The 23,193-nt window shown below is 49.3% G+C and overlaps 1 protein-coding gene across 1 annotated transcript in view; it reads right to left on the bottom strand.

The window, feature by feature from the left end:
- The window catches only part of LOC116989701 (integrin alpha-X-like), a 139,027-nt gene that overhangs the window by 12,715 nt on the left and 103,119 nt on the right, over nucleotides 1-23,193 (bottom strand). Inside the window, exons 13-15 of the mRNA XM_033047298.1 lie at nucleotides 18,715-18,854; nucleotides 17,572-17,709; nucleotides 16,798-17,004 (exon numbers count right to left, since the gene is read on the bottom strand). Coding sequence (XP_032903189.1) covers nucleotides 16,798-17,004; nucleotides 17,572-17,709; nucleotides 18,715-18,854 — 485 coding nt within the window. The remainder of the gene's footprint in view (nucleotides 1-16,797; nucleotides 17,005-17,571; nucleotides 17,710-18,714; nucleotides 18,855-23,193) is intronic.

A 23,193-nucleotide genomic window follows, 5' to 3' on the forward strand; every position in this document is an offset into this window, starting at 1 on the left:
CCATCTATCTATCAAAACTGTGTGTGTGTGTGTGTTTGTGGCTGCCAGATTCGGCCTTTGATTCCTTGGTCAGCCAGCATTCCGTCACGAAACTCCGACACTGGCACAAGACAAAGATCGGCTGTTCCCCCGCTGGCTTTCGCCCTCCACTGTCCGAGGATGGTGAAAAGCAGCGGGGGAACAACCGATCTTTGGATTGAGCCAGCGTGACAGAGCCGGCGCGTCAACTGCCTGTCGGCCCGCAGGTGCATTGAGGGCGTATGCAGCGTACCCCGCGCGACGATAACGGCTGCTGCCGCCCGGCACTTCTCCACTCCCCCCCACCCCCTCCCTCCCGCCCGGCCAGGCTCTTTCACGCTGGTGGAAGCCACGATCGGCTGGTCCCCCCCCCCCGCTGCTTTTCGCCGCCCTCACATCGCTCCGTGCCTCGCTCGCGGCCCGCAGGCTCATTCTGGACCACGCCCGCCCGCCCACTCCACCCACCCCCCCCCCCCCCCGCAACCGGGCGTATGCCTCCCCCCAGCCCCCCCACCGCAACCGGGCGTTAGAGGAACAGACCCAACGGGTCTGCACTTGGTCTAGTATACTTTTAAAACTGTGTGTGTGTGTGTGTGAACTGGGTGATGGGGACTGGACATTGTGGACTATGGGTGAACTGGGGATGGGGACTGGACATTGTGCCTTCCCTCATAATGGGAACCATTGTGGGGGGATGTTTTTATGTTTAAATTTCTTTATTACTGTTATGTCTGTATTCTTTCTTTATGTGCTGCATGACAAGAAGCATTTCACTACACCTAGGTGTATGTAACCAATAAAATAACCTTTGAACCTTTTGTGTGTGTGTGTGTGTGTGTGTGCGTGTGCGTGTGCGTGTGCGTGTGCGTGTGTGTGTGTGTCATTTTGTCTTTGAATTTTGCATTTTTCAAATGGGAGATAATTTTATCTCATGGGTAAAATCATTATATGACAAGCCGTCTGCAAGAATACTGACCAATAATATACTATCTTCGAAATTTCAACTATCCAGGGGCAATAGGCAGGGATGTGCATTATCGCCCCTGCTATTTGCTCTTGTGATAGAGCCTCCAGCAGAAACATAAGAATGCATCCGAATATCCATGGTTATAATACCAAACACTCAAACAATAACATTTCATTATATGCAGATGACGTTTATTATACATTACAAAATCGCAAATCATCATACCAAATATATTAAATTTAATAGAGGAATTTGGTTCCTTGTCAGGATATAGAATAAATTGGGATAAAAGTGAAATTATGACGATAAAACCTCAAGAGCCGGCACACCTTTTAAAATTCCCCTTTAGAGTCGCAACAGAAAAATTTAAATATTTGGGTATCCAAATTACCAGAAAATATAAATCTTTATTTAATGCAAACTATATGCCCTTACTAACCCAATTAAACGCATTGATTAAATTTTGGAAAACACTTCCGATATCCTTAATAGGCAGAATAAATGCTATAAAAATGATTTTTCTACCAAATTTTGTATTTAATTCAATCAATACCTATATTCCTACCAACCTAAAAAATGATTAAAAAAACTTGAGTAATATTATAAATTTCATATGGGACTATAAATCACATAGAATCCGAAGAAAACACCTGTGCAAATCTAAAGAATTTGGTGGACTGACGCTCCCTAATTTTTAATACTATTATTGGGCAGTGAACATCAAAAATGTAACTCACTGGTTGGACAAGTCTGCCCAACAAGTAGACTGGATAATAATGGAGAAAGAGGATTGTTCTCCTTTCAATATAGGAGCAATCCTTTTCTCCCCGATAAAACTGAATAATACAATATATAAAAAGAATCCAGTTATTCATAGTACAATACGAATCTGGAAACAAATAAAATTAATTCTCAAATTAAGAAACCTATCGCTTCTCTCTCCAATAGTTAATAATCCATAATTTAAACCATCTACTATTGATAAAACGTTTACCCATTGGGAAAGAATAGGAATTAAAACGCTTGGAGATATGTATGAAATGGGAAACCTTTTATCATTTCAACAATTACAATTAAAATACAACCTGAAAAATAATCAATATTTCAAATACCTTCAAATCTGAGATTACTTGAAAAAATACACTCAAGAATATTTAACCTTAACCCCAGATCTATTAGATGAAGGAATAAACAGAAAGGCGAAATCAATTAATTTAATATCATATTAATATAATATCATTTTAAATATATAAATACCATCGACAGAGACAATTAGAATGGATTGGGAACAAGAATTATCTATTAAAATTCCGAAAGACAGATGGGAAAAATACTTATCCACAAACAGATGGTAGAAAAATATATCCACAAACCCGGCTCTCCCGGCAGACCCATTGTCTCTGCCTGTTCGTGCCCCACCGAACTCATCTCCACATACCTTGACTCCATCCTATCCCCCTTGGTCAAATCCCTCCCCACCTATGTTCTAGACACCTCAGACACTCTCCGCCGCCTCCACGCATTCCACTCTCTGGGCCCTCACCCCCTCATCTTCACCATGGATGTCCGGTCACTCTACACCTCCATCCCCCACCAGGATGGCCTCAGAGCCCTCCGGTTCTTCCTCGACCAGAGGAGCAACCTATACCCAGCCACTGACACTCTCCTCCGCTTAGCGGAGTTGGTCCTCACCCTCAATAACTTTACATTTGACTCCTCCCATTTCCTCCAAACACAAGGCGTAGCTATGGGCACACGCATGGGCCCCAGCTACGCCTGCCTCTTTGTCGGGTACGTTGAACAATCCTTGTTCAATGCGTACCAGGGCCCCATCCCCGACCTCTACCTCCGCTACATTGACGACTGCTTTGGTGCCACCTCCTGCACCCACACACAACTGACTGACTTCATCCACTTCACCACCAACTTCCATCCGGCACTCCAATACACCTGGACGATTTCAGACACTTCCCTACCATTCCTTGACCTCACCATCTCCATCGCAGGGGACAGACTCCTGACCGACATACATTATAAACCCACTGACTCACATGGCTATCTGGACTACACGTCTTCCCACCCTGCCCCCTGTAAAGACTCCATCCCCTACTCCCAATTCCTCCGCCTACGCCGCATCTGTTCCCAGGATGAGACATTTCATACCAGGGCATCGGAAATGTCCTCGTTCTTCAGGGAACGGGGATTCCCCTCCGCCACCATAGATGAGGCTCACACCAGGGTCTCATCCATACCCCGTAACGCTGCTCTCTCTCCCCATCCCCGCACACGCAACAAGGGCAGAGTCCCTCTGGTCCTCACCTTTCACCCCACCAGCCGGCAAATACAACACATAATCCTCCGCCATTTCCGCCACCTCCAACGTGACCCCACCACTCGCCACATCTTCCCATCTCCCCCCATGTCTGCCTTCCGCAAAGACCGCTCCCTCCGCAACTCCCTCGTCAATTCTTCACTTCCCTCCCGCACCACCCCCTCCCCGGGCACTTTCCGTTGCAACCGCAAGAAATGCAACACCTGTCCCTTCACCTCCCCCCTCGACTCCATTCAAGGTCCCAAGCAGTCGTTCCAGGTGCGACAAAGGTTCACCTGTATCTCCTCCAACCTCATCTACTGCATCCGCTGCTCTAGATGTCAGCTGATTTACATCGGTGAGACCAAGCGTAGGTTGGGCGACCGTTTCGCCGAACACCTCCGCTCAGTCCGCAATAACCTACCTGATCTCCCGGTGGCTCAGCACTTCAACTCCCCCTCCCATTCCCAATCCGACCTCTCTGTCCTGGGTCTCCTCCATTGCCAGAGTGAGCACCAGCGGAAATTGGAGGAACAGCACCTCATATTCCGTCTGGGGTCCTTGCGTCCCCTTGGCATCAACATTGAATTCTCCCAATTTGGCTAGCCCGTGCTGTCCCCTCCCCCCCTCCCCTCCCCTTCCTTCACCCTCTAGCTGTCTCCTCCCATCCGCCCGCCCTCGGGCTCCTCCTCCTCCTCCCTTTGTCCTTCTTTCTTTCCCCACCCCCTATCAGTCTGAAGAAGGGTTTCGGCCCGAAACGTCGCCTATTTCCTTCGCTCCATAGATGCTGCTGCACCCGCTGAGTTCCCCCAGCAATTTTGTGTACCTGGGAAAAATACTTGCTATATGTACATAAATGCTCGATTAATGTAAGACATAACTTAATTCAATTTAAAATTTTACATAGATTATATTACTCGAAAACTAAACTGAATAAAATGTTTCCTAATGTTTCCCCCCATCTGTGATGAATGTTTATCTCAAAATGCTACTATAGTACACTCTTTTGTCTCTTGCATAACATTTTGGAATGAGATTTTTGGAATTTTCACAAAATTATTTAAAATAAAATTGAACCTCAATACAGAACTGATTATTTTCGGATCAATGGAAGATGGATTCGTTTCAAAAATGTTTCCTTAATTATGGCTTAATAACGGCAAAAAAACTAATAATTATATTCTGGAAAAATGCACCCACACGGGGACAGTGTGGAGAGAGTGGCCAGCTTTATTATTCGCTAGAATTTAGAAGATTGAGGGGGGATCTTAGAGAAACTTACAAAATTCTTAAGGGGTTGGACAGGCTCGATGCAGGAAGATTGTTCCGATGTTGGGGAAGTCCAGAACAAGGGGTCACAGTTTAAGGATAAAGGGGAAATCTTTTAGGACAGAGATGAGAAAAACATTTTTTACACAGAGCGTGGTGAATCTCTGGAATTCTCTGCCACAGAATGTAGTTGAGGCCAGTTCATTGGCTATATTTAAGAGGGAGTTAGATGTGGCCCTTGTGGCTAAAGGGATCAGGGGGTATGGAGAGAAAGCAGATACAGGATACTTTAACCATATAACCATATAACAATTACAGCACGGAAACAGGCCATCTCGACCCTTCTAGTCCGTGCCAAACACATTATCTCCCCTAGTCCCATATACCTGCGCTCAGACCATAACCCTCCATTCCTTTCCCATCCATATAACTATCCAATTTATTTTTAAATGATAAAAACGAACCTGCCTCCACCACCTTCACTGGAAGCTCATTCCACACAGCTACCACTCTCTGAGTAAAGAAGTTCCCCCTCATGTTACCCCTAAACTTCAGTCCCTTAATTCTCAAGTCATGTCCCCTTGTTTGAATCTTCCCTACTCTCAGTGGGAAAAGCTTTTCCACGTCAACTCTGTCTATCCCTCTCATCATTTTAAAAACCTCTATCAAGTCCCCCCTTAACCTTCTGCGCTCCAAAGAATAAAGCCCTAACTTGTTCAACCTTTCTCTGTAACTTAGTTGCTGAAACCCAGGCAACATTCTAGTGAATCTCCTCTGTACTCTCTCTATTTTGTTGACATCCTTCCTATAATTAGGCGACCAAAATTGTACACCATACTCCAGAATTGGCCTCACCAATGCCTTGTACAATTTTAACATTACATCCCAACTTCTATACTCAATGCTCTGATTTATAAAGGCCAGCACACCAAAAGCTTTCTTTACCACCCTATCTACATGAGATTCCACTTTCAGGGAACTGTGCACAGTTATTCCCAGATCCCTCTGTTCACCTACATTCTTCAATTCCCCACCATTTACCATGTACGTCCTATTTTGATTTGTCCTACCAAGATGTAGCACCTCACACTTATCAGCATTAAACTCCATCTGCCATCTTTCAGCCCACTCTTCCAACTGGCATAAATCTCTCTGTAGACTTTGAAACTCTATTTCATTACCCGCAGCCCCACCTATCTTAGTATCATCTGCATACTTACTAATCCAATTTACCACACCATCATCCAGATCATTGATGTACATGACAAACAACAGTGGACCCAACACAGATCCCTGTGGCACCCCACTCGTCACTGGCCTCCAACCTGACAAACAACCATCCACCATTACTCTCTGGCATCTCCCATTCAGCCACTGTTGAATCCATCTTGCTACTCCACCATTAATACCCAACCATTGAACCTTCTTAACCAACCTTCCATGAGGAACCTTGTCAAAGGCCTTACTGAAGTCCATATACACAACATCCACTGCTTTACCCGCATCAATTTCCCGAGTAACATCTTCAAACAATTCAAGAAGATTAGTTAATCATGACCTTCCAGGCACAAATCCATGTTGACTGTTCCTAATCAGACCCTGTTTATCCAGATGCTTATATATATTATCTCTAAGTATTCTTTCCATTAATTTGCCTACCACTGACGTCAAACTAACAGGTCTATAATTGCTAGGTTTACTCTTAGACCCCTTTTTAAACAATGGAACAACATGCGCAGTACGCCAATCCTCCGGCACTATTCCCGTTTCTAATGACATTTGAAATATTTCTGCCATAGCCCCTGCTATTTCTACACTAACTTCCCTCAATGTCCTAGGGAATTTCCTGTCCGGACCTGGAGACTTATCCACTTTTATATTTCTCAAAAGTGTCAGTACTTCCTCTTCTTTGATCCTCATAGTTTCCATAGCTACTCTACTTGTTTCCCTTACCTCACATAATTCAATATCCTTCTCCTTGGTGAATACCGAAGAAAAGAAACTGTTCAATATCACCCCCATCTCTTTTGGCTCTGCAGATAGTTGGCCACTCTGACTCTCTAATGGACCAATTTTATCCCTCGTTATCATTTTGCTATTAATATAGCGGTAGAAATCCTTCGGATTTACTTTTACCTTACTTGCCAAAGCAACCTCATATCTTCTTTTAGCTTTTCTAATTTCTTTCTTAAGATTCTTTTTACATTCTTTATACTCCTCAAGCACCTCATTTACTCAATGCTGCCTATAACTATTGTAGATCTCCCTCTTTTTCCGAACCAAGTGTCCAATTTCCCTTGAAAACCATGGCTCTTTACAATTTTTACGATTTCCTTTCAACCGAACAGGGACATAAAGATTCTGTACTCTTAAAATTTCACCTTTAAATGTACTCCATTTCTCTTCCACATCTTTCCCATAAAACAAACTGTCCCAATTTACTCCTTTTAAATCCTTTCGCATCTCCTCAAAGTTAGCCTTTCTCCAATCAAAAATCTCAACCCTAGGTCCAGTTTTGTCCCTCTCCATAATTATATTGAAACTAATGGTATTGTGATCACTGGACCCGAACTGTTCCCCAACGCATACCTCTGCCACCTGACCCATCTCATTTCCTAACAGGAGGTCCAGTACCGCCCCTTCTCTAGTAGGTACTTCTATGTATTGTTGCAAAAAAACTATCCTGCACACATTTTACAAACTCCAAACCATCCAGAGCATTTACAGAATGTGTTTCCCAGTATGTGTGGAAAATTGAAATCTCCCACAATCACTACCTTGTGCTTACTACTAATATACAATCTCCTTACATATTTGCTCTTCCAATTCTCGCTCCCCATTTGGTGGTCTATAATACACCCCTATAAGTGTTGCTACCCCTTTCCCATTTCTCAGTTCCACCCAAATAGCCTCCCTAGACGAGCCCTCTAATCTATCCTGCCAAAGCACTGCTGTAATATCTTCCCTGATAAGCAATGCAACACCTCCACCTCTTGCCCCTCCAATTCTATCACACCTGAAGCAACGAAATCCTGGAATATTTAGTTTCCAATCACAGCCCTCCTGCAACCATGTTTCACTGATCGCCACAACATCATACTTCCAGGTGTCAATCCAGGCTCTAAGTTCATCCACTTTTCTTACAATGCTCCTAGCATTAAAATATACACATTTAAGAAACCCACCCTCTCTTATTCTCTGATTATTTTCTTTTTCTTCTCTCTCCCCTACATTTTGGGTCAGAGTGCTACCATTCTCTGCCCCCTGCTTCACACACTGACTGCTAGCTTTCCCAATTTGTGTCCCTCCCCCCAACCATACTAGTTTAAAGTCTCCCCAGTAGCCTTTGCAAATCTCCCCGCCAGGATATTGGTCCCCCTTGAGTTCAAGTGCAACCCGTCCTTTCTGTACAGGTCGCACCTTCCCCAAAAGAGGTCCCAATGATCCAGAAACTTGAATCCATACCCACTGCACCAGTCCTACTGAGTTGAATGATCAGCCATGATCATATTGAATGGCGGTGCAGGCTCGAAGGGCCGAATGGCCTACTCCTGCACCTATGTTATATGTTTCTATGTTTAAATTTCTGGGCACTCACATCTCAGAGGACCTCACATGGTCCATCAACACTGCTGCGCTGGTCAAAAAGGCACAGCAACGACTGTTCTTTCTGAGAACATTGAAAAGGACTGGTCTGCCTCAACAGCTGCTGACAACCTTCTACCGCTGCACCACAGAGAGCATACTATCGTATGGCATCTCTGTGTGGTATCTCAGCAGCACGGAAGCGGAGAGGAGAGCTCTTCAGCGCATCGTCCACAGAGCGCAGAAGATCATTGGGACACCGCTACCAGCCTTGGAGGCCATCTACCACACACGGTGCCTCAGGAAGGCCGTCAGCATTCACAAAGAATCCTCACACCCTTGTAATGGACTGTTCAAACTACTTCCTTTCGGCAGACGTTACAAGGCCTTCTACGCCCGCACCTCCAGACTCAGGAACAGCTTCTTCCCCAGTGCTATAGCTGCTCTGAACCGGCTCTGCTGAGTGCCCCCCACCCCCATGGACTGTCTCCCTCGGATGGTCACGTCGCACAGACACATCTGCACTTTAGTCTGTTTTGACAATTTTACTGTTGTAATGTTCTTTGTACAAACCATGTTCTCGGGGTATCTAAACTTAAATTTTAGTAGTTACTTAAGTGATGATGTTGGATCGAAGCTGCATACCCAAATCTCATTGCACTTATGTGCAATGACACTAAAAAAGATATTATTATATTAGGAGAAGAACACTTATGTGCGAATGTTGTTCGTGGACTTTAGTTCAGAGTTCTACACAATCATCCCTCAGCACCTGATAAGCAAACTGGGTCCATTGGACCTCAGCACCCCCTTGTGTAACTGGCTACTGGACTTCCTCACTAACAGACCCCAGTCAGTGAGGGTTGGAAACAACATCTCCAACATCATCTCTCTGAGCACTGGCTCCCCTCAGGGCTGTGTCCTGAGCCCACTGCTGTTTACCCTGATGACCCACAACTGTTGTGCCAGGTTTAGTACAAACCACATCATGAAGTACGCAGATGACACAACAGTGGTGGGCCTTATCCGGGACGACAATGAGCTTGCTTACAGGGAGGGAGTGAAACAACTGGTGGACTGGTGCAATACGAACAATTTGATCCTGAATGTCGGGAAAGCAAAGGAGGTCATCGTCGACTTCAGGAAAACCCGGCACAGTCACACACCACTGCACATTAATGACAGCGATGTGGAGTTGGTCAGTAGCACTAGGTTCCTGGGGGTGCAGATCACTAACAGTCTGACCTGGTCAAATAACATCACATCAATAGTTAATAGAGCGCAGCAGCGTTTGCACTTTCTGCGCCGGATGAGAAGAGCTCACCTCCCCCATCCCGTACTGTGTGAGGAGGTCATAGAGAGGAGTTATAGAGAGGTGGTCACTCCAAGACCACAGGAGGCAGGCAAGTGGGTCACAGTTAGGAGGGGCAAGGGGCAGAGACAGGAACTAGAGAGTACCCCGTTGGCTGTACACATTGACAATAAGTCTGAAGAAGGGTTTCGGCCCGAAACTTTACCTATTTCCTTCGCTCCATAGATGCTGCTGCACCTGCTGAGTTTCTCCAGCATTTTTGTGTACCTTTGACAATGAGTATTCCTGTTTGAGTACTGTTGGGGGGGACAGCCTACCTGGGGGTAGCGACAGCGGCCGGGCCTCCGGTACAGAGACTGGCCCTGTTGCTCAGACGGGTAGGGAAAAGAAGAGGGTAATAGTAATAGGGGACTCTATAGCTAGGGGGTCAGATGGGCGATTCTGTGGACAAAGTTGGGAGACCCGGATGGTAGTTTGCCTACCTGGTGCCAGGGTCTGGGACAGGGGCAGAAAACCCAGGGGGGTTAGAGGGGACACCCCCCCCCCCCCCCCCCCCCATGTTTTGAGAGGTGGGGGACATCCCCCTCAAGCTTTTGTGATCCCGATTTTAAAATCTCCGCTTTCCGCGAGGCAGTGGGGTTGGGACTGTTGATCGAGGGGCCGATGATTGGAGGAGGGAGGAGTGGGGGGGGGGGGGGGGGGGGGGGGGGGGGGACTGGGGATAGAGTGCAGTGATTGGACGAGGGAGACGAGGCACAGACCTGCGCCTCATCCGCAGGCAGGATCGATCCCGGCCGGGTCTCCGGCACAGTCCCGAGTGCCCCCCCCCCAGAGTGGTCGGGAGTCAGACTCTGCCTTTCCAGCCAGGTTAACCTCCCTGGACTTGCGGGAAATATGGCCAGCGCGGAGAAGCAGCGCTGGTATCCCGTCAGTCCAGACAGGGCTGTAGTTAACCTGGTGAGACAGGCAGAGTTAAGATTGAGCCTCCGAAGCCTTGCGCGTGTGTGTGAGTGTGCGCATGCACGCGCGGCCGCAAAAAAATAGTCCCCTGTCCCCTCCATGTTTTCATAGCGAGTTCCGTTCTTGGTCTGGGATGTGTCTGAACGTGTCCAAGATATCCTGAAATGGGAGGGAGAGGAGCCCGAGGTCGTGGTACATATAGGTAACAATGACATAGGTAGAAAAAGAGAAGAGGTCCTAAAAGGAGAATTTAGCGAGTTAGGAGGAGAGTTAGGGAGAAGGACCTCAAATGTAACAATCTCGGGATTACCGCCTGTACCACGCGACAGTGAGAGTAGGAATGGAGCGAGGTGGAGGATAAATGTGTGGCTGAAGGACTGGTGCAGTGGGCAGGGATTCAAGTTTCTGGATCATTGGGACCTCTTTTGTGGAAGGTGTGGCCTGTACAAAACGGACGGGTTGCACTTGAACCCGAGGGGGACCAATATCCTGGCGGGGAGATTTGCAAAGGCTACTGCGGAGACTTTAAACTAGAACAGTTGGGGGGAGGGACTCAAATAGAGAAAGCTAGTGGACAGTGTGTGAGGCAGGAGGCAGAGAAGGGAAGCACTCCGACCCAACATGTAGGGGGGAAAGACGAAAAATAATAAACAGAGAATAAGAGGTGGTGGGGTTCTTAAATATGTGAGCAGAGAGACAGGGGTGTAAAATGAGGGTAGAAGCAATAGGTAGCAAGGTGAAAAGTAAAAGTGGCAGGCAGACAAATCCAGGGCAAAAATCAAAAAGGGACTTTTCAACATAATTGTATAAGAGGTAAGAGCGTCGTAAAAACTAGCCTGAAGGCGTTGTGTCTCAATGCAAGGAGCATTCGTAATAAGGTGGACGAGTTGAATGTGCAGATAGCTATTAATGATTATGATGTAGTTGGCATCACGGAGACATGGCTCCAGTGTGACCAAGGCTGGGAACTGAACATCCAGGGTTATTCAATATTCAGGAGGGATAGACAGAAAGGAAAAGGAGGTGGGGTAGCGTTGTTTGTTTGAGAGGAGATTAACGCAATGGAAAGGAAGGACATTAGCTTGGATGATGTGGAATTGATATGGGTAAAGCTGCGAAACACTAAGGGGCAGAAAACGCTAGTGGGTGTTGTGTACAGGTCACCTAACAGTAGTAGTGGAGTTGGGGATGGCATCAAACAGGAAATTAGAAAGGTGTGCAACAAAGGTAAAACAGTTATAATGGGTGACTTCAATCTACATATAGATTGGATGAATCAAATTGGCAGGGGTGCTGAGGAAGAGGATTTCTTGGAATGTATGCGGGATAGTTTTCTAAACCAACATGTAGAGGAACCAACGAGAGAGCAGGCTATTCTCGACTGGGTGTTGCGTAATGAGGAAGGGTTAGATAGCAGTCTTGTTGTGCGTTGCCCCTTGGGCAGGAGTGACCATAATATGGTTGAGTTCTTCATTAGGATGGAGAGTGACATTGTTAATTCAGAAACAAGGATCCTGAACTTAAAGAAAGGTCACTTTGAGGGTATGAGACGTGAATTGGCCAAGATTGACTAGCAATTGATTCTTAAAGGGTGACGGTGGATATGAAATGGAAGGCATTTAAAGACTGCATGGATGAACTACAACAATTCTTCATCCCAGTTTGGCAAAAGAATAAATCCATGGGAAATCAGGGATAGTATCAAAACAAAAGATGAAGTGTACAAATTAGCCAGAAAAAGCAGCCTACCAGAGGACTGGGAGAAATTCAGTCCAGCAGAGGAGGACGGGGCTTAATTAGGAAAGGGAAAATAGATTATGAAAGAAAACTGGCAGGGAACATAAAAAATGACTGCAAAAGTTTTTCTAGATATGTGAAGAGAAAGAGATTAGTTAAAACAAATGTAGGTCCCTTGCAATCAGAAACAGGTGAATTGATCATGAGGAACATGGACATGGCAGACCAATTGAATAACTACTTTGGTTCCATCTTCACTAAGGAAGACATAAATAATCTGCCGGAAATAGCAGGGGACCGGGGGTCAAATGAGATGGAGGAACTGAGTGAAATCCAGGTTAGCCGGGAAGTGGTGTTAGGTAAAATGAATGGATTAAAGGCCGATAAATCCCCAGGGCCAGATAGGCTGCATCCCAGAGTACTTAAGGAAGTAGCCCCAAAAATAGTGGATGCATTAGTGATAATTTTTCAAAACTCTGGAGTAGTTCCTGAGGATTGGAGGGTAGCTAATGTAACCGCACTTTTTAAAAGGGAGGGAGAGAGAAAATGGGGAATTACAGACCAGTTAGTCTAACATCGGGAGTGGGGAAACTGCTAGAGTCAGTTATTAAAGATGGGATAGCAGCACATTTGGAAAGTGGTGAAATCATTGGACAAAGTCAGCATGGATATACGAAAGGATATAAATCATGTCTGACGAATCTTATAGAATTTTTCGAGGATGTAACTAGTAGACTGGATAAGGGAGAACCAGTGGATGTGTTATATCTGGACTTTCAGAAGGCTTTCGACAAGGTCCCACATAAGAGATTAGTATACAAACTTAAAGCACACGGTATCGGGGGTTCAGTCTTGATGTGGATAGAGAACTGGCTGGCAAACAGGTAGCAAAGAGTAGGAGTAAACGGGTCCTTTTCAGATTGGCAGGCAGTGACTAGTGGGGTACCGCAAGGTTCAGTGTTGGGACCCCAGCTATTTACAATATATATTAATGATTTGGACGAGGGAATTGAATGCAACATCTCCAGGTTTGCGGATGACACGAAGCTGGGGGGCAGTGTTAGCTGTGAGGAGGATGCTAGGAGGCTGCAAGGTGACTTGGATAGGCTGGGTGAGTGGGCAAATGCAGATGCAGTATAATGTGGATAAATGTGAGGTCATCCACTTTGGTGGCCAAAACAGGAAAGTAGACTAAATGGTGGCCGATTAGGAAAAGGGGAGATACAACGAGACCTGGGTATCATGGTACACCAGTCATTGAAAGTAGGCATGCAGGTGCAGCAGACAGTGAAGAAAGCGTTGGCATTCATAGCAAAATAATTTGAGTATAGGAGCAGGGAGATTATACTGCAGTTGAGACCACACCTGGAGTATTGCGCACAGTTTTGGTCTCCAAATCTGAGGAAAGACATTCTTGCCATAGAGGGAGTACAGAGAAGGTTCACCAGACTGATTCCTGGGATGTCAGGACTTTCAGATGAAGAAAGACTGGATAGCCTCGGTTTGTACTCGCTAGAATTTAGAAGATTGAGGGGGGATCTTATAGAAACTTACAAAATTCTTAAGGGGTTGGACAGGCTAGATGCAGGCAGATTGTTCACGATGTTGGGGAAGTCCAGGACAAGGGGTCACAGTTTAAGGATTAAGGGGAAATCCTTCAGGACCGAGATGAGAAAAACATTTTTCACACAGAGAGTGGTGAATCTCTGGAATTCTCTGCCACAGAATGTAGTTGAGGCCAGTTCATTGGCTATATTTAAGAGGGAGTTAGATGTGGCCCTTGTGGCTAAAGGGATCAGGGGGTATGGAGAGAAAGCAGGTACAGGATACTGAGTTGGATGATCAGCCATGATCATATTGAATGGCCGTGCAGGCTCGAAGGGCCGAATGGCCTACTCCTACACCTATTTTCTATGTTTCTATGTCCTCATCACTTTCTACAGGGGCACCATAGAGAGTATTCTGACCAGCTGCATCTCTGCCTGGTTTGCGTGTAAATCCTCCGACTGGAAGTCCGTGCAGGGAGTGGTGAGGACGGCTGAAAAAAATCATCGGGACTTCGCTCCCCTCAATCGGGGACATTGTGAGCAAATGTTGCTTGTCTAAGGCCAGCAGTATTATAAAGGACCCCACACATCTCCATCATGGACTGTTCACTCTGCTGCCCTCGGGATAAGTAGCATAAGGAGCAGATCGTCAAGGTCAATAGCTTCTTCCCACGAGCCATCAGACTCTTGAATGCCACGTAATCGGCCGCCACTATTATCTATTTTATCATTTTATCCATTTTGTCTTTTTATCTATTTTATCCTTCTGTTTAATTTTGTGTTGCACGGGGAGCCAAATGCTATGGAATTTCGTTTAGAATTGCATATATCGATGTATTTCTAAATGACAATAAAGTTTTGATTGTTTGAAGGCGACTCTGGACTCTGGTCCGAGCTGCCGCAGCCAGACATAAAACAGTTTTATCCACTAGTTGCTCTTCTCAACAGCCAAAAATCTGTAGCCTCCCTTTGATCTGGTATTTTGTTGGTTCGCATGCTTGATCAATGGTGTTTTATCATTAATGTTTTATTATTATTAATGTTCAGTGTTTTCTGAGTCATTAGTAACTGTCACTGTATGTCATGTTGTTAATTGTGGGTGGAGCACCAAGGCAAATTCCTTGGATGTGAATACTTGGCCAATAAACTTACTTACTTACTTACTAAATTAGTTTGTCCCATACGGGACCGCCCTTGTCCCATATTTGACTGCTACTACTCGGGTCGAGGGGACTGTCGGGTCCCCGGCCCCACCTCACCCGTCCCGACGTAGTGCAGCCCATGGAGTGCAGCAGCAGTACCTCGCCTGTGGCCCCGTCAGTCGGCAGCCCGGTCCTTTTGCCAACACCACCACCCCTCCTTCTCATGGCCGATCTTTGGTTCATGAGCTGGACGGGGTGCTGAACTTTGTGCACGACCTCAAGCGGCCTGGGCCAAAACTTCTCAGCTGGCCCGCTGGCTGGGCCTTGTGTGCAGTTCAGCAACCGGGCCAACTCATCATTCGCCCAGCCACGGCCGAGTCAGTCAACGAATTGCCTTCAAGAATTTGTCCTGTATTTTGACATTTTGTCCCTTATTTGGGATTGAGAAAGTTGGCGACCATACTAGCCTCCCCCAGCAACCGGCGACTGGACTCTCTAGCAACCGATGACTGGTCTCCCCTAGCAACTAGCCCTAGGCAGCAGTGCCCGAGGCCTGGGGTTTAGACTAACCCTAACAACCGGTGACAGGCTTCTCCCGGCAACCAGCAACAGGCCTCCCGTAGCAACGGACAAGAGACCTCCCTTAGCAACTGGCATGAGACCACACAGCCTGAGGCCTAGGAGTCAGGCTTCTGCCAGCAGCCAGCGACAGGCCACAAGGCTTGGGAGTTAAGGGCCTGTCCCACTGAACGAGGTAATTCAAGAGTTCGCCCGAGTTCTCCCCTGATTCAACCTCGAAAAGATCACCCACACATTTATCTCCTCCTGCCTCGATTATTGCAACTCCCTCCACACTGGCATCAGCCAATCTTCCCTGCCCCGCCTGCAACGGGTCCAAAATGCCACAGCACGAGTCCTGACGGGCACCCGAAAAAGGGACCACATCACCCCGATCCTGGCCTCTCTCCACTGGCTCTCTGTGTGGTTCCGAATACATTTCAAGATCCCTCTTTATGTTTACAAAGCCCTTAAAGGGCTGCTTAACGGGTAAAAGTCTGCTTACCCACAACACCACATCTAGGTCCCTCAGATCGGCCGAGTTGGGGTTACTGAACATGCCGCGGTCTAGGCATAAGCTCAGCGGTGACCGCGCTTTTGCAGTTGCAGCTCCTAGACTGTGGAACAGCATCCCTCTTCCCATCAGAACTGCCCCCTCCATCGACTCCTTTAAGTTGAGACTTAAAACTCATCTTTACTCTTAAGCCTTTCTTGACGTCCTCTGAGGGAGAGCTATATGTATGTATTTATGTATGTACTTAATCTATGAACCACTGTTGTATAACATTAGTACCTCCATCAATGTGAAGCACTTTGGTCAACGAGAGTTGTTTTTTAAATATGCTATAGAAATAAAAGTGACTTGACTTGACTTGAATTACCTCATACAGTGGGACAGGCACTTTCGGCCTCCACTAGTAACGGACAAGAAGCCTACCCTCGCAACAGGTGAGATGTTTCTCGTAACAAACCGGTGACGGGGAGGAACTGCCTGAGGTCTGGGAAATTAGGTCTTCCCTATCACAGGACAGGAGGTTTCCCCTCGCATCCAGTTTACAAGCTTCCCCTAGCAACCGGACGTAGGGAGGGAGAGAGATGGAGGGGGAGAGACGGGGAAGGGAGAGAAGGGAGAAGAAGGGGAGAGAGAGAGAGAGAGGGTTCCTCCACTGACCTTCAAAGCTTCCTGAAGCCTGGGAGTTAGGCCCTGCCTAGCACCTGGCAACAGGCCTTAGAGGGAGGGAGGGAGGATAGGAGGGAGGGTGGGGTAGTGTGAAGGAGAGAGGGAGGGAGACAGGCCTGCCCAAGCAATCAGTGACAGGCTGCTCTGCCTCAGGCCTGGGAGTTAAGCCCCCCTTAGCAACATGGGGGAAAGCCCCGACACTGATACTGACCTGTGCCGCGGGGCCCTTCAGCCCATCGGCCGAGCCGAGGAAGATGTAGACGGAGCCGCTCCTCCCGTCCTCCAGTGGCGCTCCCACCGCCACGTCTGCCACACTGTCCCCATTCAGATCCCCCAGGCGGGCGATGGAGGCCCCAAACCGGGCCAGAGGCTGCTCTCCTCCCTCCCCAATTAGGGGGGTCCGGGGAGAGAGGTCGCCCTGCCGGGGGAGAGGGTGCATATGAGTGAGAGGGGGAGAAGGGAAGGGGGAGGAGGAGAGGGCGAGATAGGTGATGGAGAGGAAGAGGGGGGTAGAGAGGGGGGGGAGATGGGCAGAACAGGAGGGGGGAGACATGGGAGAGGCGGTGAGTTATAAAGGGAAAGGGAGGAGAGGTGTGGAGAGAGAGGGTAATGAGAGGGTAGACAGAGAGAGAGGTTAGAGAGTTGGAGGGGAGAGAGAGTGAGGAGGAAGGGGGTGGTAGAGCCCACAGGGGGGGGGGGAGAGAGAAACGGAGAGAGGTGAGAGTGGGTTAGCTCCCCCACTGCACCCCTCCACCCCACCCATCCTTCCCCTCCCCGTCCCCTCCACCCCTCGCACACGCTCCCGCCCTTTCCCTCCCCGCCCCCTCCCAACCCCTCCTCCCATCCAATCCCACACCCTCCCCTCCCCTAAACAGAGACATCGTTGAGGAGGGGGGGGCTTACAGTGACGGGGGTGGGGTCACAGTGACGGTGGGGGGGTCACAGTGACGGGGTGGAGGGGGGCGAGGGATTAGGAGCAATATACCTCGTGGAATTTGTAGACGAAGACCATGCCCCCCGTGGCCGGCCCCGAGTGATGCGGAGCTCCCACGAGAATCAAATCAGTCACCCCATCATTGTTCAAATCCACAGCACACAGCACCGATCCGAAATACGAGCCCAACTGGGGAGGACATCACCTATCATCAGTGCCCTCAGGAACGAGGGGGGAGGGAGGAGGGGGGGAGGAGGGAGCCACGTGGAAGGGGAGGAGGGAGGAGGAGAGAGGAGGAGAAGGAAGGAGATGAGAGAGGAGAAGGAGGGGGAGGAGGGGGGGGGGGGGGGGGAGGAGGAGAGAGGAAGGAGGAGGAGGAGGAGAGAGGGGAGAGGGGAGGAGGAGGGAGAGGGAGGGAGAGGAGGAGGAGGAGGGGAGAGGAGGCGAGAGGAGGAGGAGGAGGAGGAGGATGGAGGAGGAGGAGGAGGGAGAGGAGGGAGAGGAGGGAGAGGTAGGGGGAGGAGGGGGAGGAGGGGGAGGAGGGGGAGGAGGGGGAGGAGGGGGAGGAGGGAGGGAGGAGGGGAGGAGGGGGGGAGGGAGGAGAGAGGAGAATGAGGAGAGGGAGGGGGGAGGAGGGAGCGAGGGGAGGAGGAGGGACGAGGGGAGGAGGAGGGAGAGGGGAGGAGGGAGAGAGGGAGGGGGAGGGGGAGGAGGGGGAGGAGGGGGAGAGGGAGGGGGAGGAGGGGAGGGGGAGGGGGAGGGGGAGGGGAGGGGGAGGGGGGAGGGGGGAGGGGGAGGGGGAGGGGGAGGGGGAGGGAGGAGGAGGAGGAGGAGGAGGAGGAGGAGGAGGAGGAGGAGGAGGAGGGAGGAGGGGGAGGAGGAGGAGGAGGAGGGAGGAGGAGGAGGGAGGAGGAGGATGAGGAGGAGGAGGAGGAGGAGGAGGAGGAGGAGGAGGAGGAGGAGGAGGAGGAGGAGGAGGAGGAGGAGGAGGAGGAGGAGGAGGAGGAGGAGGAGGAGGAGGAGGAGGAGGAGGAGGAGGAGGAGGAGGAGGAGGAGGAGGAGGAGGAGGAGGAGGAGGAGGAGGAGGAGGAGGAGGAGGAGGAGGAGGAGGAGGAGGAGGAGGAGGAGGAGGAGGAGGAGGAGGAGGAGGAGAGGGAGGGGGAGGGGGGAGCGGGAGGGGAAGAGGGATCTCACCTGAGTGCTTTCTATTTTCTTTGTGTGGTCAGAGAGACTACTCTGGTTATAAACCAGCACCAGGCCACGGTGTCTGTACCTCGGTGCCCCAGCAACGTAATATCTCCCACTGCTGCCCCGAGCCTCCTCCACGCTGTACCCTGGGGAAAGGAGAGAGTCACCAGTCCATCTCTCTCAACCCTCCTCTCCCGTCCAGACCCTTCACCCCCCCTCCCTGACTCTGTAACCCACTCCCCTCCAGCCCCAACACCCCTCTCCCCATCTCTGACCCCCTCCACTCTGGACCCTTCATGCCCCCTCCCTGACTCTATAACCCCCTCCACTGCCCTCTGTTCCCAACACCCCTCTCCCCATCTTTGACCTCCTCCCCTCTGGACCCTACACCCCCTCTCCCCATCTCTGACCCCCTCCCCTCCAGCCCCGACACCCGTATCAATAATCCTCTCCCCTCCGGCCCCTATAGCCCCCTCTGGACCATACAACCCCCCACTCTGTCTCTGTGATCCCCTCCCCTATGGCCCATATACTCCCCTCTGGCCCATATACTCCCCTCTGGCCCATATAATCCCCTATGAACCATATACTGCCCTCCGCACCATACACCCCCCAGCCCGTCTCTGTGACCCACCTCTCCCGGTCTCACTGCTGCACGAGTGGATTTAAACTAAATAGTGGGGGGGGGAGGAGACAAACTGGAAATACAAGGATGGAGTTAAAGGGAAAGAGAATATAAGAAAAGTTAACAAAGATACCAGAATAAACGGGGCAGAAAGCTCAGGAAGGGATAGGAGAGCATGGCCAAGAGATATAGGAATCAATGTGAAAGGTGAGGGGAGTAATGGATTAAAAGTATTATGTATGAATGCGCAAAGTATAAGAAATAAATGTTTAAAGAGCTTGAGGCTCAGTTAGAAATTGGCAACTATGATGTTGTGGGAATTACAGAGACATGGCTGCAAGAGGGCCAGGGCTGGGAACTGAATATTCAAGGGTGTACCTCCTATCTAAAAGACAGACAGGTGGGCATAGGTGGTGGGGTAGCTCTGTTGGTGAGGAATGAAATTCAGTCCCTTGCGAGTGGTGCCATAGAATCCGGAGATGTAGTCAGTATGGATAGAACTGGGGAATTGTAAGGGTAAAAATACCCTAATGGGAGTTATCTACAGGCCCCCAAAGAGTAGTATATTGTGAAAGTTGAATCAGGAGTTAAAATTGGCATGTCATAAAGGTAATGCTACATGCAGGTAGATTTCAACATGCAGGTAGACTGAGAAAATCAGGTTGGTACTAGATCCCAAGAAAGGGAGTTTGTGGAGTGCCTCCATGATGGATTCTTAGAGCAGCTTGTATTGGAGCCTACCAGGGAGAAGGCAATTCTGGATTAAGTGTTAAGGCCCTGTCCCACGAGCATGCGACTCCATGAGGCAAGAGCGACCTAAAGGGCCTGTCCTATGAGCATGCGACTGCATGTGGCAAGCGCGACCAAACCAGAAGCGGGGGCCGCGCGGAGGTTGAGTGAGTGACATGAAGTTCGAGCGAAATCTGCGGGAGGTTCGCGCGTGACGTACGGCGTTGAGGCCGCTGCGGAATTTTTGAACATGGTCAGTTTTTTGGATTCCCGCGCGATGTCGGGACCAGCTCCGCACAACTCCATACGGCTCCAGCGATCGAAGTGGGACCGGCCTCGCGAGGCCGTACGGCTCAATCGACCACGTTAGGTCGCGCTTGCGGCATGGAGTCGCATGCTCGTGGGACAGGCCCTTTATGTAATTAACCGGATTTGATAAGGGAACACGAGGTAAAGGAGCCATTAGGAGGTAGTGAGGGAAGAGTATTAAAGGACTGTGCTGGACAGCTGGCGGAGGTATTCACGAGAATCTTCAATCTCTCTCTATCTCTGGCAATGGTCCCCAAGTGCCTGAAAACAGCCACCATATTGCCGGTGCCGAAAAAGTCCAAAATCACCAACCACAACGACTACCGGCCGGTTGCCCTGACTCCAATCCCCATGAAGTGCTTCGAAAGGCTGATCCTCTCCCATATTAAATCCAGCATCCCTGCCTCACTGGACTCACATCAATTTGCATACAGGGCAAATAGATCGACAGAGGATGCCATCTCTCTGGCCCTTCACACTGTCCTGACTCACCTGGACAGACAGGGCACGTATGTGAGGATGCTCTTCATTGACTATAGCTCTGCATTCAATACGGTCATCCCCACCAAGCTCACCACCAAACTCCACCAGCTAGGCCTCAGCTCACCGATATGCGCTTGGATCCTGAACTTTCTCACGGAGCGACCGCAGGCAGTGAGACTGGGCCCGCACCTGTCCTCCACCATCACCCTGAGCACCGGCACACCACAGGGTTGTGTACTAAGCCCCATGCTCTACTCCCTCTTCACTCACGACTGTGTCCCTGCATTCGACACCAACACCATCGTGAAGTTTGCAGACGACACAACAGTGATTGGGCTGATCACCAACGGTGATGAAACAAACTACAGAGCGGAGGTGCAGAACCTGGCGGACTGGTGCGCCAATAACAACTTGGCACTAAACACCTCCAAGACCAAGGAGCTGATTATTGACTTCAGGAGGTCCCATTCTGGAGAACACGCCCCAATCTCCATTTATGGGGAAAGTGTGGAGAGAGTGTCCAGCTTTAAGTTTCTGGGCACTCACATTTCAGAAGACCTCACATGGTCCACAAACACCACCACGCTGGTCAAGAAGGCACAGCAACGACTGTTCTTCCTGAGGACATTAAAAAAGACTGGTCTGCCCCAACAGCTGCTGACAACATTCTACCGCTGCACCACTGAGAGCATACTAACGTATGGCATCTCTGTGTGGTATCTCAGCTGCACGGAGGCGGAGAGGAGAGCTCTTCAGCGCGTCGTCAACAGAGCGCAGCGGATCATCGGGACAGAGCTACCAGCCTTGGAGGGCATCTACCACACGCGGTGCCTCAGGAAGGCCCTCAGCATCCATAAGGACTCATCACACCCCTGCCACGGTCTGTTTCAACTACTTCCCTCCGGCAGACGTTACAAGGCCTTCTACGCCCGAACCTCCAGACTCAGGAACAGTTTTATCCCAAGAGCTATAGCGGCTCTGAACCGGCCCTAATGAGTGCCCCCCACCCACTCCCTTTGGACAGTCTCCCTCAGATGGTCACGTCAATCAATTCAGCTTGTCTATTTATGTATTGTATTTATTTACCTTTCTTGTACATCAGTGGAGCTGCACACTAAATCTCGTTGCACTGACGTGCAATGACAATAAAAGATATATTATTATTATTATCATTATTATAATATGCTAAGTTTTAATCTACAATTTGAGAGGGTGATGGGAAAATCGGAAGTGTCAGTATTACAGTTGAACAAAGGCGACCATGAGGGAGGAACTGGCCAAAGTTGACTGGAAGATAGCCCAACAGGGATGACAGTGGAACAACAATGGTAGGTATTTCTGAAAATAATACAGAAGGTGCAGGATCAGTTCATTCCAAAGAGGAAGAAAGATTCCAAGGGGAGTAAGGGGCGACCGTGGCTGACAAGGGACGTCAGGGACAGTATAAAAATTAAAGAGTAGTATAACACAGCAAAGATGAGCGGGAAGCTAGAGGATTGGGAAACTTTTAAAGAGCAGCAGATTTGCAGATGACACAAAGCTGGGTGGCAGTGTGAACTGTGAGGAGGATGTCATGAGGGTGCAGGGTGACTTGGACAGATTAGGTGAGTGGGGAGATGCATGGCAGATGCAGTTTAATGTGGATACATGTGTGGTTATCCACTGGTGTCAAAAACAGGAAGGCAGATGATCTGAATGGTGTCAAGTTAGGAAAAGGGGAATTACAACAAGATCTAGGTGTCCTTGATCATCAGTCACTGAAAGTAAGCATGCAGGTACAGCAGGTAGTGAAAAAAGCCAATGACATGTTCGCCTTTATAATAGTAAGATTTTACTTCGGACTCACGTGAGTGACTACGTGAAGAACCAGTCCAGCACGCATGCGCGACATAGCGTCTCACGCAGTGCACAGCGACGGACGGGAGTACGAGCTCTCCCGCAACAATTTGAAAACGGACCTTCAGGTAAGCAAATCTCACTCTGAGGACATGGTGTTTTCGAAACCCTGTTCTGCTTTATTTTTAATAGGAATAGAACAGGGAAAACACCAAGGAAGGCCTTTCCCCGTCGGGCTGCTATGAACCAGCAGTGGGGGGTGACTGGCGGCACCTGGACCGCACAACGCTGCGGTCCACAGTCACCGACAGCATTGCGAGCCAAGCCCAACGCCGCTAGCACAGCTCAAGGGACCGTTGGCGACCAACCGCAGCAGGCTGGGTGCAGGCACACCGAAGTCGGACCAGCCGGTTCACTCAGCAGAGCCCGGCACGGTAGACTACCGCCCGAGAGCGAGAAGGTGACCGTTTCAAGCCTTATGGAAAGGCTCATGGAGCAAAAGC

This window comes from Amblyraja radiata, chromosome 29 (genome assembly GCF_010909765.2).
Source record: "Amblyraja radiata isolate CabotCenter1 chromosome 29, sAmbRad1.1.pri, whole genome shotgun sequence".
Classification (NCBI taxonomy): domain Eukaryota; kingdom Metazoa; phylum Chordata; class Chondrichthyes; order Rajiformes; family Rajidae; genus Amblyraja; species Amblyraja radiata.